The following is a 16,149-nucleotide window of genomic DNA, read 5'->3' as shown; positions in this document are numbered from 1 at the left end:
TGCATTCTGACAATGGGCAAAGTATTTTGAATTGAACCATTTCAGCCAGCTGTTCAGCGTTTGAAGCAGCTATCTGACGCTTCCAATGTTTCCAAAGGGGAGGGGAAAAATCCTCTATCAAAGTGGAGCAATAACTCTGCACTTGGACATTTTGAAGTCTGCATGGTTTGAATTCAACATATTTTGCATTTGGATGGCAAATGCTTTCATGTGATCCACTAAAGGGAAAATATTTTTGACTACACTGGATGCAGCAAGATTGCAATAGATTTATTACATATATTATGTGATGTATTTGCAATCCCTAACCAGCATTGGATTTTACTTGTGGTTATGGCAGTTCTACTCACTGGTGGAAGGCTTGGTATTGGTTTCAGGAAACCTGATTTAAGTATTCCAACCCTACTTTTGTATTACAAAAGCCTTTACGAAACTTTTAAGTCCTTTTCTTAAAGGGTTGATTCCACCTTTTTGGTTTCCCTTTGCTTCTCTTTCCACATTTAATTCTAGCTAGCCTCCATCCAGATACCTTTACAGCATATTTATTTGCCTACAATTAGGGAAAGTGTCTTTATTCTGAAATTTTTATTACAGAGAGCATGAGCAAGGTTAAGAATTTAAAGAGTGCAATAAAGAAGCAACGTAAGAATCTGGAAAAAGATTTCCCTGAATAATTTGTCATTCATTTAAAGCCCTCCCTCTATGCTCTAATAATCTCTAACAGTTATTTCTTTAAAAAAAGCAGGGTGTTTTTAGATGGTAAAATATAAAGCAATGGATGCTACTGTCCATGTTATGATGGGGAGGAACCTCAGCTGGCACTCAAATCATGAGATTGGGCAATCGCAGGAATTCTGGGCAACTAATATAAAACTGCTTTCCAAAGTTAGTTGCCAAATGCTCTCCAGCCTGGTTGTTTGACTTCTAATTGCTGGTGTTCTGGAAAGATCTAATTGAATTGTTTGGGAAACACACTTTGCTACTTTTCATTCCTTAGTTACAACAGAAGCGATTTTGTTTGTTTTATACTTTTTGGTATCTTTTTTTCCACTCTGTGTTGAACACTTTTTAATAAGGTGTTATAACAGGAGAATAAACTCTTCTCCTGTGCAAATAATTTAATACCTGAGGCAACTTCTGCACATTAACCATTGCTGCCTACAAGGCTGAGCAGAGGGGTTTGCCTTACAATATCCTCACAATTGCTTCTTCCAGGGAGGGAGGGAGGGAGGGAGGGAGGGAGGGAGGAAGGAAGGAAGGAAGGAAGGAAGGAAGGAAGGAAGGAAGGAAGGAAGGATTGTTATTGTTTCCTAATCAACCAAGAAAGGTTAAGAGGATGTGGGTCCTCTTGCTAAATAGAATTTGGTTACGGTGCAGTCTGCTTGTCATTTATTTTACTCTCTATCTAGTCTAATTCAAAATTCTTATTTCATAAAACATTGTATATTTTCTTAGTACAATCTTTTTTCTTAGGAAATAGGTTTTTGGGCAGCCCCCACAAACAAGGAAAAATATATATATATATCTCACATGGTTTTGTGGAAGGCATGAGATTGAAATGGATTTCTAAATACAAAGTGCATTTTTCTAGGAAAAGGCACAGCACAACATTACAACGTATTATTGACATTCAAGAAGCTATTAAGGACCTGGCTATTTTCCCAGGCTTTTCCAAAGTGACGATTGAGCCCCCCCACTTTGGTTTTTCTGATTATGTGTTGTTTTAGGGATGTTCATGATTTCTTTCTGTCTTTTGTAATTAAAAAAAAAAAAAACTGTAAGCCATCAGGAATTCTTGGAAATTGGAGAGCTTATCAATTGTATGTATGGATAAATAAATCAAAACAAAATACAGGTAGTCCTTGACTTATGACTTGATTGCTTAACAATCGTTTGAAGTTATGATGAATCCTCCCCAAAATCCACAGACCCTGATTTAAAAGTTACAATGGTTGACACAACCTATGATCATGTGACCATATTTTTGGTGCTTGGTAACAAGCTCATCTTTACGTCCCTTTGCAGTGTTCTGCAGTCAAAGTGACTGCAAGTTTCAATGGTTTTTTTGAGTATTTCCAGTGTTTACTTCTGATTTCCAGCCAAAACACCCTTGGGTAAAATAGATTTGCTTTAATGACCACTGCAAACAATGCCAAAAAAAAAAAAAAAAATCAGATGAGGCCATGTGATATCTCAGCTTATGACTGCAACAACCTATGACTGAAATCTTGGGCTCAATTACAGTCATAAGTCAAGGACTACCTGTCGCACTACTGTAAACTTGCATTATATGACTGGGCTACCTCCCCCCCCCAAGTTCTCAAGGCAGCTGAACATTTTAGCAAAGTCTAGAAACTCGTTCAAGAGTGATGAGTGAACTGAGGACACTTTTATCTGAGGAAAACTATGAATGATTCATATTGATGACACCCTATTCCACTTTGCTAATTGGCAAAGTGGTTTAGAAGAAGCGCTGTTTGAGAGCATGACAGAATCAGGAATGCTTAAAACCATTTTTTTTAAAAAAAGAGACAGCTATAATGGGTAGCCGCAAAAACTTCCGTCATTCACATTTACTTTGGCCCTAACAAATGAATTTCCCAACTGCAACTGTTAGGGACTTAAAAGTGAAGTAAATTAAGATTTCCCTCAAATTTTCAAGTGTATGCAAGTGATGGTATTTCTTTGCTAGATTTATATCCTGCCTGTTCTTTGGGAGTTTAAGGCAATGTATGCAATACATCACACCAACCACATATGGTAGGTTGGGGCTGTGTGATGGTGACAATCCAAAGTTACCTCAGAGGTTATATGTGTGAGACAGTTCACAGACGTTATCAATTCACAACTGCAACGTGTCAAAACTCATTGTTTTGTTCAGACTTTCAGAGATCACCTGAAAATGTCTAATGTATGCAAGTTGAACTTAAGTGCTGTTAAAAACCCACTTTTCTAAAACAGTTACTGTTTTAGAAAAACAGTCTTATTTAGGTTTTTTTTTTTTTTGAAAAGGCCTAATTTTGTGACCGTTGTATCATCACTTTCACAGATGGGCTCAAATGATCTCAACCAGTTTTGGAATTTTTAGGACTGATGTTTTTCCAGTTGGGTTATGATTATTTGTAACCTACAACTGTATAACCAACTTGTCTCCCTTCCTTACCTCACCCACCTCCATCCTGCTGGTTCATTTCAGTTAAAATCCTGGATCAGTCTAGACCAGGGTTTCTCAACCTTGGCAACTTTTAAGTGCTGTCTGGGGAATTCTGAGAGTTGAAGTCCACACATCTTAAAGTTGTCAAGATGGAGAAACACTGGGTTAGCCATTCTGTGATGAAGATTTAATGAAGGGGGCTGCAGCTCATGAAAGCTTTTAATAAAATGTGTTAGATTTCTCTTGATTATTTATTATTGTAGACTTAACACAAACCTCCTCCTGCAATGCCAAAGTTAGGCTTCAGCCTATATCCCCAGTACTAACCTAACAAGGTAAAGTCTGATAACGTATCAACGTGAAGTCTCATTAGCAAGTAGCTCAAAAGAACCATCTGCTCCAGTTCTTGAATAAAGAATATAGAATAAAGAATAAAGAATATAGAATAAAGTTCTATCTAGCTTGGCATCTAACTTTTCCAACCAGAATAGAAGTGCTGGGAAAAACTGTTTCCCTTCTCAGAAAAGCTATTAATCATTCCTCATTTCTATGAAGTGAGGAAGCTGAGGCCAGCAGAAGTTCTACTGCTGCCCTGATCCTATGGTTAGCATCAGATATGCTCTTACCCTGAGGGAATTACAGAAAATGCTACAAAGACTTAATGCATAATTGCTGCCATTGTTTTCCTGGGATTGTTTATGTGTTGAGGTTATTTGGTTTGGAATACCCTGAGGAGTTAAGCTGGAGTAATTTATTTTAACATACATTTACTGTATTTACAGCAACTTAACTTTTTCTTACATTTTCATTAAGGTAAAGGTAAAGGTTCCCCTCACACGTATGTGCTAGTCGTTCCTGACTCTAGGGGGCGGTGCTCATCTCCATTTCAAAGCCGAAGAGCCAGCGCTGTTTGAAGATGTCTCCGTGGTCATGTGGCTGGCATGACTAAACACCAAAGGCACACGGAAAGCTGTTACCTTCCCTCCAGAGGTGGTCCCTATTTTTCTACTTGCATTTTTTACGTGCTTTCGAACTGCTAGACTGGCAGAAGCTGGGACCAGTAAAGGGAGCTCACCCCGTTACGTGGCACTAGGGATTCGAACCGCTGAACTGCCGACTTTTCGATCAACAAGCTCAGCGTCATAGCCACTGAGTCACCGCGTCCCTTACATTTTCATTACCGTATTTATAATGCTTTCTCATATTGTTATTACTGTAAACCTCCAGGTTTTATCTATATGGTGTGTTTATATGTTATTTTATGGAATGTGATTCATAAAATAACGTCATTAAAATAAAATAAAGTCCAAATCAGCAGTGAACTGGCACGGCCATCAGTCTTATTGTACACGAGAAAAAGATGCACCAAGCAAGGCAAGATATATATGATTGCAAGGCTGCAGTGATTCAACCAAGCTGGTTTTAAGACACTTTTAATTCCAAACAGGGCTGAGATTCACTGAGTTATGCCTGATTTTACTCTAATGTCTTTATGGCAGCAGAAAAAATACATATTGTTATTGCTGCCACAAAACAACTGATGATGACAGAAAAGAAACGCTTAATATACACGGCACCTAACTTCAGTATCAGTGAAAATTTTTAATAAAGGTGACAGACATCTGAGGAAGCAGAACTATCTAAGAGGGAACTATTTAGAAAAGGCAAAAAGAACCTAATTACTATCATTTCTGTCTTCCAAAAGTAATAAAAAACAGAACTGGTCATTTAGCACTTAGGCATTTCTTGGTTAATTCTATAACAATTCTAGGAAGAGCTTAATCTGGTTCTAAATGTTGATCCCATTTTTATTTTTATTTTAAAGGATATGATTTTACTTAAAACCTTATTCATGCATTTTCAAGATTCAGAAGCTACTTTATCCAGGCATTCTTTATAAATAAGTTAACTTAACATTATGCAACTAAGTACCATTGTTAATTGATGGATATTCAAAGACAACAGAGATTAAAACACCGATGCAATAATTTTAAAAGGTTAATTTTTCAAGTTTCATACAGCTGTTTTCCTTTCCGTATTTTTGCTCAAGGACTTGTTGAGCAATTAATTTGCATTTATGAATTTTTTTTTTTTAAAAAAATCACAAACATTCCCAGTTGAAGAACAATTATTATTTCTGTTGCCACTTGAAAATCAAAACACAACAAAGATCCACACACTTGTTCAGAAGTGCTGTAATAGGACATATCTACAATGAAACACCATTTAGACTAGGACTTCAAGGAACAAAAGTGGATAGATTAACAGGGTGGATAGATTAACAGGGTGGGTGCAAACTAACATGCCACAAATAGAAAATAAGGTCAGAACTGGTGTTGCCCCAAGACCTACTTTAATTAATTTGTGAGGGGAAAGATTCTAGCAAAAATTTCTTCTACTGCTTGTGTGATATTCAGACTCATGGCTACATTATTCATTTTTTTTTCTCATCTTATTTTCTATTCCTAGAGTGTGCTTCCATTTATTAATAAGTGCATATAAGCCATGGGATCCATTCACAACATCAAAGAGAAAGAAAAGAAAATCCAAAAAAATTCAACAAAAACAACCACAAAGAAGAAATGTTAATGCTTCACAAGATCAAATAGGGACAAAGCTTGATGAGCCAATTAAAGCAAGCTTTTGGTGAATTGTACAATACCGTAAGAGGGCACTAAGTCTCGGGTATGAATCTCGCCACATAGCAACACCTGGCTTCCTAAATGAAGAGTAAAATTACAAAGCTTTCACTTCAATAAAGATTACCTCCCTTCATCTATTCGCTTGTAGAGCCTGCATGCCTACTTACTATGATCTATATAAAATGTTCTTCCATCCAAATGAATCCTTTCCTCCCAACCAGGCTGTAATTGAAGAACAACAAAAACAACATCAGAAGCAGAATTAATATTTATTGCAGCATTATTATGTTCAAACACTTCTAAACAGGCATATAGCTTCATTTATTCTCCCTTACAGTTTAAAGAATGTTTCATGCATTATATATACTTAAAACTGAAATCGTGGAATTCACCAATATGACCTAATCCGTGCCTAGCAGAGTCAAATTTTTGGGGGCAATGCTGTCATCTGATATTGATTAAGAAGGAAACTGGTTCCAAAGAATTCCATGGGGATTTGTTTCTTCCAGTAAACAGACTGCTGTAGCCAATGGTTTATTAGTCAATCCTCTGATTTAGGGTGCCATTGAATCTTGTCTATAAGGGAGAATATTTGTAACTCAGGGTTGAAATGAGGGGTCCTTGGTCTCTCTGAGCTTGGTTGTTTTCTTGCAGATATTGCAGCCCTCCCAAGCTCCGTTTTTACTGGCAGAGGTTTGTAGGAAGCTGTGGCAGCCGAAAATGGAGCTCGGGAGCCTGTTTTTGCTGGCAGAAGCATCGCAGGCCGGTCCTTCATTGTTTCCAGGGCAGCCAGATCTAAGTACCCCGTGCACCGAATCCGCCCCTCCCCCCCCGGATCTTGAGTTTGACACCCCTGCTCTACATCTTTAAAAAATACCAGCAACAATAATATTGCATGAACTAAAAAAAAAAAAAAAACCTCCCATAGAAAATACCATGGAATAAAGTACTCCTTTTCCCCCCTCTAATGAGGATATGACATAGTAGGATTGTGTTCCTTCCCACTGTGTTTTTTTGTAAGAAGGAGCAGCAAGAGATGGCTGGCAGCTTCTGCACTGGCCTTAAGCAGAGAGTTAAACCATTTTTACTCTCCACAGTTAAGGAAGGAAAAAAGGAAGTTTTTTCCTGTGAATTAAAACTTTTGTAGATAGAGGAGAAAAATCTGAACAAAAAAGAAAGAAAGAAAGAAAGAAAAGAACTACCTTTTGTTCATTCCTCAGAAAGCAGCAAGGAGATGCTGCTGGTATGCTGTCAGTATTTTTTTAAACAGCCCAAATTACAGGAAGGTAGACAAAAAAGCCCTTAAAAATAGATCTTTTGGGGGCCCTGCAAAGGCTTACCAAGTGAGAGAAGGCATTTACTTAAAGAAAGGAGATTTTTCTAGTTGTAATTGCAACTAAAGGAACGTTTTGCATATAATCTTGAGTATTTACATTCATAAGAACAGCATGGTAAGGACATTAATCTGTTCTTACAAATGAGAAATGTAGGGTTAAATACAGAGATAATACAGCAGGTAATGTTAAAATAGCAAAAGAACCATGGCTTTACTGGGTGTGCAAGACAGGGAAAGGAATTTTTATTCCGTTCTCAAAAAGATGGATGTGGATATTCTTAGGTTTACAATAGAAGAGACACACTTTAGTATCTTAATTTGTAAACCGTATTTCTCTTGCTTTAGCCAATCGTTAAAAAGTGAATTCAGATGTTCTAGAGATTCATTATATTGTCGAAAGTCTGATAATGAAAAAATTGAGTATTAGAGAATTAACATAATAATGCAGAAGCCCAGGTTTTGAAAACACATATTAAATATGGCTTGACTGAATTATTATTAGTAGTTATTTCCTGGTTTTGAGAAACAAATCTTTAACAACAGAATCAGGCCTTCCAATTTCTTCTCTAATTATGGAAGCCTTTCCTAATATCTCTAGGTAGGGCTGGAGAAGACCTCTGACTAAAATCTGGGACAACCACTGTCCCAGATAGAGTCTTTGTTCAGATTTCTACTGTTCACTCTTCTTTTTATGTTATCCCAGTACCCAAATGAATTTAATGGAACTCACAACTAAATCTTAAAATGGGGTAAAGTATATAATAAGCCTTATATTGTGGTGAGGTGGCACAGTGGTTAGAGTGCAGTACTGCAGGCTACTTCAGCTGACTGCTAGCTGCAGTTCAGCAGTTGAAATCACACCAGGCTCAAGGTTGACTCAGCCTTCCATCCTTCCGAGGTGGGTTAAATGGGAACACAGATTGTTGGGGGCAATAGGCTGACTCTGTAAACCGCTTAGAGAGGGCTGTAAAAGCACTATGAAGCGGTATATAAGTCTAACTGCTATTGCTATTGTACATAGGAACCATGGATGGCATAAGAATCTAGCTATGTTTTACGATGATCCCTCGGAACCCTTACTGTATATGCCTCCACGAAGAGAAGTGGGTCCTTGAATACAGAAGATGTGGCTTTTTCTGTAACAAATTCCAATTATAGGTATTCTTCATTTAATGTTCACTCATCCAACAACTGTCTGAACTTAAGACAACCCTGAACGAGTGATAATTAAAAATGGGCCTTATACTATCGGTCATCACACTATACTATGGTCATGTAAATTATGACCTTCCCTGCTGGCTTCCCATAGGCAAAATCAATGGGGAAGCTGGCAGGAAGTTGGAAGATATGATCCTTGTTTAACAACATGTGTAACCAGAACTGCTATCACTAAACAGACAATCACATGGCTTTTTGACTTAACTACAGTACTGCATTGCTTAATGTTTGGTTTTCTGATCTCAATTAGCATAGTTTAACCCATAAGGAACTTTTTCTCAAGAACATTCAGACCAGCTCATCTTCCCTGCTCTTAAGTGGCAGTGAAGATCTGCATGTTATCTGTTCTATTTATTGGTTTTATTGTAATATATATCCTTGCTTCTGTTTTTAAATCCTACTTCATTATTTGCAGCTTTATTTTTTAGAGTGCATTTAATGGGCAAAGGGTCAATATGTCAAATGAAGTAATGCTAGACTCCAGCTTTAATTCTAGAAAGGACACATCTGTCTGTAACTGATGTGGATACAGCACTCAGGATCCAAGAGAAAAAATTTATATGCCTTCAGAAACTGATGTGCTTGCCAAGAGAAACACGGACAATCTTTTTGAAGCAGGCTATCCTGGTCTTATAAGAACAGACAGTTGTTTTCAATCTTGGAAAAGTGTTATAAATTCTGGATGAGAAGTTTTCAATAGTATATTGTAACAGTTACTGATGTTGGATTGAGAGAACATGCTTGCAATATTGAGACTTTTTTTTCCCGTGAGGCACAATTCTATTTTTGAGACACAAATAATAGAATAAATACTGTTACTCAGTAGATGTCTTTACTTAAACTAATCTCACTAAGTTCAGGTCAAATTGATTTGAGTTACTTGCTTAGCTCAGTGTTTCTCAAACTTGACAACTTTAAGATGTGTGGACTTCGTCTCCCAGAATTCCCCAGCAAATATGCTGGCTGGGGAATTCTGGGAGCCGAAGCCTATACATCTTAAAGAAGCCAAGGTTGGGAACACTGCTTTGAGCTACATTAAACTAACTTGTTTATCGGTTCTTTTTAAAAGTCTTAAAATGTATAGATGTCTAGCTGTGATAAAACTGTGGTTTATCTTCAAGAGGCAAACAAATTGTGAAGGGGAGAATCCTGACCTCTGAAAATAACAAGTGTCCTATTCCTTCTTCTGAAAAGAAAGTAAAATGGGAGCATTTTTGCCTCTAAGTGTAATCTTGCAGAACATCTTCCTCTCAGAGAGAGGGATGAAAGCTAAAATTGCAAATGAAGCCAACCAAATAATCGGCTGAGTTTGCAAAGATCAATAAAACAGAGAAAATGGAAGCAGACATTTAAAAGCAATCTGCTGTCTATGTTATGAAAACAGCCAACTTCTCACACCGCAAGTAGCGTTGTTCCTTCCAATTACATCCTTTTAATGGTGTTTTGATGGTTATGATGGCTATTACTCAAACAAATGCTTTTGTTTGAGAAGTAACCTCCATAAATGCAGGACCTGCAGTTTATAACTTTTGCTTTATGGGTACTTTGCCATGTTGTAGGGCAGAGAAAGCTCAGGGGAACCTATCTGTTCACAGTGAAGCTTTTAGTGCTGCAAACAAATCAGACTACTGCCATAATTATTGAAATTACACACACACACACAGAGACACACACACACCTCTCTTTCTCTGTCCTAACTGGGGTTCTTTCCAGATAGGTATAACTCAACAATTCTGTGAAGTGCACCCAGGTAAGGAAAGGTTGCCCAACTATATTTGCAACATGCAAAATGTTGTCTATTTCAAAAAGTTCAGTGTGGATACTTACAGGAAGGGGGCCCAAGTCATTTGGGTTTAAAGCCGCTTTTGACCGCAAGTGAACTGGAAATTTCAGTCGGGGATCTTCCTGAAGTGATAAGCAAACTGTTGTAAGAACATCCTTACTGAAGTTACATCTTTATTAATAGAATAGAATAGAATAGAATTTTTATTGGCCAAGTGTGATTGGACACACAAGGAATTTGTCTTGGTGCATATGCTCTCAGTGTACATAAAAGAAAAGATATGTTCATCAAGAATCATAAGGTACAACACTTAATGATAGTCATAGGGTACAAATAAACAATCAGGAAACAATATCAATATAAATCGTAAGGATACCAACAACAAAGTTACAGTCATACAGTCATAAGTGGGAAGAGATGGGTGATGGGAATGATGAGAAGATGAGAAGATTAATAGTAGTGCAGACTTAGTAAACAGTTTGACAGTGTTGAAGGAATTATTTGTTTAGCAGAGTGATGGCGTTCGGGAAAAAACTATTCTTGTGTCCAGTTGTTCTGGTGTGCAGTGCTCTATAGCGTTGTATATGATACTGAACTTCCTCCCTCCCTCCCTCCCTCCTTCCCACTTAGATTTCAGAAAGTATAATTTTTTTTTGTGGCAAAACATTTAACATTACCTCTTTTGCACATCAATGCAAGCAAGTTATGTAGCCATTTTCAAGAGACCGTGATATAGTTACTTTTTCAGTAAATTAGGTTAGAGATGATTTCATTTACTAGAAGATTGTATAACAAACTGTTTCTTTTGCTCCTATATCTGCAAAAAACCTAGACCGAGAAGCACTGCATTATGCCTTGGCTATGATCCTGACAAAACTCTAAGGAAAGAGACTTCTACAGCAATGAGTAGAATCAAATTATTCTAAGAGAGCCAATTTGGTCTAGTGGCTAAAGTTCCTGGCTAGAAATCAGGAGACCGTGAGTTCTAGTCCTGCCTGAGGCATTACTAGATACTCTGGTACTTCTTTAATAGTTAACTGACTCATCTCATGGTTCCTTATTCTACAGGGATGTGAATAGCCACAAAGGAGTTAAAATGAAAAATCTCAGATTGTCCTGTATGTTTCTTAAAACAAGGAAACATACAGAGCACTTGCTTCTCTTTTATATTACCCCAAAATGTTATGTATTATGATGTAATCTTTATTTGCTTTTGGAAATGATGAAAAACTGAATATTTTTGCCAGAATATGATTTTGGGAAGGAAAGAGAAGAAGAGAATGACCAGATGCAAGGTGGATAAACGCAGTTACAGTAGCAATAAGTGAACTGTGGGAAAACTGAAGGGCCAGATTAGGGCCAGACTCTCATAGAGAAAGTCTGTCTACATGATTGTCAAGAGAGAATGACTTTATGACATATAATCCAGCAAATCATGATTTGGGGAACAATGGGAAACGTTTAAAGTATTGTAAACTGAATCCATAACAGGAAAAAACACTGTTGAAACTTATTACCAGAAAACAAAAACTGGCAAATTGTAAAAAAAATTGTGACCAACCATCCTCTCTCCAGTCTTCACTTAAAAGAAGTTACATTTTTAAAAGAAATAAGTTGTCTAATAATTGTATGGGATGCGGTGGCTCAGTGGCTAAGATGCTGAGCTTGTCGATTGAAAGGTTGGCAGTTCAGCGGTTCGAATCCCTAGTGCCGCATAACAGGGTGAGCTCCCGTTACTTGTCCCAGCTTTTGCCAACCTAGCAGTTCAAAAGCACGTAAAAAATGCAAGTAGGAAAATAGGGACCACCTTTGGTGGGAAGGTAACAGCGTTCTGTGCGCCTTTGGCATTTAGTCATGCCAGCCACATGACCACGGAGACGTCTTTGTACAGCGCTGTCTCTTCGGCTTTGAAACGGAGATGAGCACCGCCCCCTAGAATCGGGAACGACTAGCACATATGTGTGAGGGGAACCCTTACCTTTACCTAATAATTGTGTGGACCCACAATTTGGGTCCTTTTGGTTGACCTCTGCTTAACAACGATGCGAAAGTAGTATTTCTCCCTTCTCCTATCACCCGCTTCTACACACCCAAGAAGTGAAAGTTCAATTTACCCATGTTGTGGTCTTGGTGTTGTGATCAATGAAAAAGGGTCTGCCATTGGGTGCTATTCGCATCTCCCAGCCAGGCGGTAAGAAACTTTGTGTCAATTTATGCTGTGGTTTTGGAGAATTATATGGAGATGGTTGAGGAGACTGTGGATTAGAAAGAGTGTCCTTCACGGCTCTTCGCACAGAAGAATCCTTGAGAAGTCCCTAAAGAAGAAAGAGATGTTAAAGTCAGCAGTATGAAGTATGAAGTGCAGTATGAAGGACAATGAGTACCACAACCTACTCAGATCAAAAATTAAAACGATTCCACCATTACAATGTCTGGAAATGATACACCTTCAATTTTCCACTGAAGGCGATGAAATTTCCTAAATTATTAGAACATTATTTGAAAAATTTCCCATTCATACCAATTTAGCACCGTACCAATTAAGAACGTTGGGTATGGAATCCATGGGATTTAAGTTGGTAACAGTCTTTTAAGAAAGATGAAGTCTCAGGCGCTTGGATATTTGGTTGCCCTGTTTCGTAGCTTTCTTATTTTACAATGCAGGTAGACCTCATTTAACGACCATTCGTTCAGTGGCTGTTCAAAGTCACAATGGCACGGAATGAAAGTTATGACCAACCTTCAAAGTTATGGCCACTGCAGCACCCCCTGCAGATACATGATCAAAACTCAGGCACTTGGCAGCTCACCCATATTAATGACCATAGCATGTCCTTTAATACACCACCACCCACCTATCTCCTTCCCGTCTCTGCCTGTTTGGCTACCCTGCACTCTGCTGCTGCTTCCTACCTTTGCTGCCCCTGGCTGACTTTTTGCAAGGGCTTCTGACACCATGAGGCTCCACAACTCTGCACAACATCTTATGTATAAATGTATAACTGAGTCCTGCCAAGTACTCCACTGCTGGTGACCACCAGCTCAATTTCCACAACCTTAAGCCAAGTGTTCGAGCACCCACAACCTCTGGAGGCAAGTCATTCCACTGATTAATTGTTCTAACTATCAGGAAATGTTCTCTTTAGCTCTAGGTTGGTTCTCTCCTTGATTAGTGTCCATCCATTGCCTCCTGTCCTGCTTTCAGGTACTTTGGAGAATAGTTTGACCCCCCTCTTCTTTGTGGTAACCATTTGGGCAGCTGCTAGCCACTTGGGAGGCCGCATTTGCCCTTTCTAAGGGTCAGCAGCTGTCTCAGCTCAGGACACCTCATCAGCAGTGGGAGGAAGAAGATGGAGGAGGTTAGCAGAGGTAGGTCGTGGCAGCAACAACAGAATGGAGGGCAGAGATGAGGGGGAATTAAGCGGGTGGGGAAACTGAAGCCAAGGATAGCACAGCAGGGTAGGAGAAGCCCGAGGTCCTTGCCTAATGACCACAGCTGGGACTATTGGAAATGCCATCACTAAGCGGTATGGTCATGTGATGTTTTGCCTAACAAGTTCTTCACTTAACAACAACAATTTCACTCCCAATTAGCATAGTTAAGCAAGGAATACCTGTATCTTCTTTGAGGTTGATAAACATTCCTGCGTACAATATTCCGAGTCTACAGTTGCACCCAGGGGTGAAATCCAGTATATTCTGACAGGTTCTGGAGAACAGGTAGCGGAAATTTTGAGCAGTTTGGAGAACCGGTAGCAGAAATTTTGAGTAGTTCAGAGAACCGGCAAATACCAACTCTGGCTGGCCTCAGAGTGGGGTGGGAATGGAGATTTTGCAATATCCGTCCCCCAAGAGTGGGGAGAGAATGGGGATTTTGCAGTATCCTTCCCCTGCCACACTCACCAAGCTACACCACGCCCACAGAACCGGCCGTAAAAAAATTTGGATTTCACCACTGGTTGCACCCTATGTTTATAAAAGTATTTCATTTTTTTATCCCTTTACCAATGATTCCCATCACACTTTTAAGTGTATAACTGAGACCTGCCAAGTACTCCACTGTTGGTCACCACCAGCTCAATTTCCATCACATGAAATTTGGATTCCCCTCACTTTCTATATGCATCTCTTCAAATATACTTATGTTGAAATGTATTTGCCTCTTTAATACCATCTTTCCAGTTTGAAGAGTCCCTTTTTGTTGCAAACAAGATAGTAAAGAAGTGATAAGCTCATCTGCCTTACAGAAGGGGGTGGGATCCACGATTTTTCTAAAACAAAGACATTTTTGTCTCTCTCATCTGGCCATGTTATTCCTCCTAGGTTAGACATGCCCAGGTAGTTCTTAACTTAGAACTGTCCATTTGAAGTTACAACGGCACTGAAAAAAGTGATTTACAACCAATCCTCACACTTATAAGTGTTACAGCATCCCCATGGTCATATTATCAAAATTTGGGCATCTGGCAACTGCCAGTTACAGTATCCCAGAGTCATTTGTGACCTTTCCAGCTGGCTTCTGACAAGCAAAGTGTATGGGGGAAGCCAGCTTTGCTTTGAGCCATGGTGGCGCAGTGGTTAGAGTGCAGTACTGCAGGCTACTTCTGCTGACTGCCAGCTGCCTGAATTTGGCAGTTCAAATCTCACCAGGCCCAAGGTTGACTCAGCCTTCCATCCTTCCGAGATCGGTAAAATGAGGACCCAAATTGTTGGGGGCAAAATGCAAACTACTTAAAGAGGGCTGTAAAGCACTGTAAAGCGGTATATAAGTCTAAGTACTATTGCTATTTGTTTAACAACTGTGTGATTTGCTGAACAACCATGTCAAAACGGACGTAAAATTGGGTGTGACTCTGTGAAGATGCTTAGCAGTGGAAATTCTGGTTGCAACTGTAGTTGTAAGTCAAGAACTATCTCCAGTACCCAACCACCATCAGGTGGGAACTGCAACTAATGCTAGTTAGGGAAGAGAGTGGGAAGCTCAGAGAAGAGAACTAAACAGTTTAATAACTTCTGAGATGGATGGATGGATTTATCAATCGATAAACCAACTAATCAACTTGCATGCCATCTCAATCACAAAGTGACTCTGGACATTTTACAGCATACAATGAAAAAACTTCAAATTAAAAGAAGGACCAAAGTCAATTGTTATACTCTACCAAGGGCATGTTGGAAGTGTCAGGTTTTTACAGCTTTATGAAAGCACATCAGGACTGGGGCCATGCTAACCTCAGGAAGGACACTACTCCACAGGAATTGCATCATACAACTATTAGAAATCAAGCTAGCTTGTCAAAACAAATGAAAACAATATTGAAAGTAAAAAACATCAAATGTGAAACATGATGTTCGAAACTGAAATATACACACAAGGCACAAAATGTGTAGAACATTTCTAATACAATGAGCATACAAGATGCGAAGAAATACTCGAAGGAGCACATTACCTATTGGAAGATGAATGTATTAAGGGTGAAGGGAGATAATCAGGTGGAAAAGCAATCCAATCTTAAATTGTTAAATGTGGAAAAGTAGTCAGAACAAGCAAGTATAATCTTACAAAATAAAGACAGGCACAAATATGACTGAGGTACAAAAGAGACATTATAAAAGCTGGCTGGAGAACAGAAATGGTGAGGAGAATTAATGAGATGGGAAGGATGAAAACCCAAGAGGCAAACAAGCCTGGTTTGGGGAAGAGAACTTCTCACCTCAAGCGGAGCAGATAGTGTAACTGTGGGAGTACTGAGGCTACGAGGCCGTCTTATCTGAGGCTCGCTTAGATGGTTGTTACTGTTTGATGTTGACCCAGAAGCACCATCTTCAGCAAGCTATATTAGAGGCAAACACAAGTTAGCTACAAGTTACGACTTCCTTTACCAAAAACTAAACTATGGTATAATAAAGGATGTCTGAAATCAATAAATCACGATTAACACTCCTTACTCATTCCCGCTTTCAATAAAGCATTCCAGTGGTGGGCATTTCAATGGAGGAAACATACTATAATTGG

General features: G+C 38.9%; 1 protein-coding gene across 26 annotated transcripts in view; it reads right to left on the bottom strand.

The window, feature by feature from the left end:
• NEDD4L (NEDD4 like E3 ubiquitin protein ligase) overlaps window positions 1-16,149 on the bottom strand; it is a 340,414-nt gene that overhangs the window by 31,280 nt on the left and 292,985 nt on the right. For 11 of the 26 annotated variants that reach the window (XM_034442471.3, XM_087885595.1, XM_087885593.1 and 8 more), the window contains 5 exons: window positions 15,848-15,967; window positions 12,248-12,448; window positions 10,178-10,255; window positions 5,964-6,018; window positions 5,817-5,873 (listed from right to left, as the gene is read on the bottom strand). In XM_034442471.3, the coding sequence (XP_034298362.2) occupies window positions 5,817-5,873; window positions 5,964-6,018; window positions 10,178-10,255; window positions 12,248-12,448; window positions 15,848-15,967 (511 nt within the window). The remainder of the gene's footprint in view (window positions 1-5,816; window positions 5,874-5,963; window positions 6,019-10,177; window positions 10,256-12,247; window positions 12,449-15,847; window positions 15,968-16,149) is intronic. The other 15 variants (XM_034442472.3, XM_087885596.1, XM_034442473.3 and 12 more) reach the window with 3 other exon arrangements.

This window comes from Pantherophis guttatus, chromosome 2 (genome assembly GCF_059756535.1).
Source record: "Pantherophis guttatus breed Tessera chromosome 2, ASM5975653v1, whole genome shotgun sequence".
Taxonomy (NCBI): domain Eukaryota; kingdom Metazoa; phylum Chordata; class Lepidosauria; order Squamata; family Colubridae; genus Pantherophis; species Pantherophis guttatus.
The sequence above is the reverse complement of the archived record's forward strand: the minus strand, read 5'-3'. Positions and strand labels throughout refer to the sequence as shown.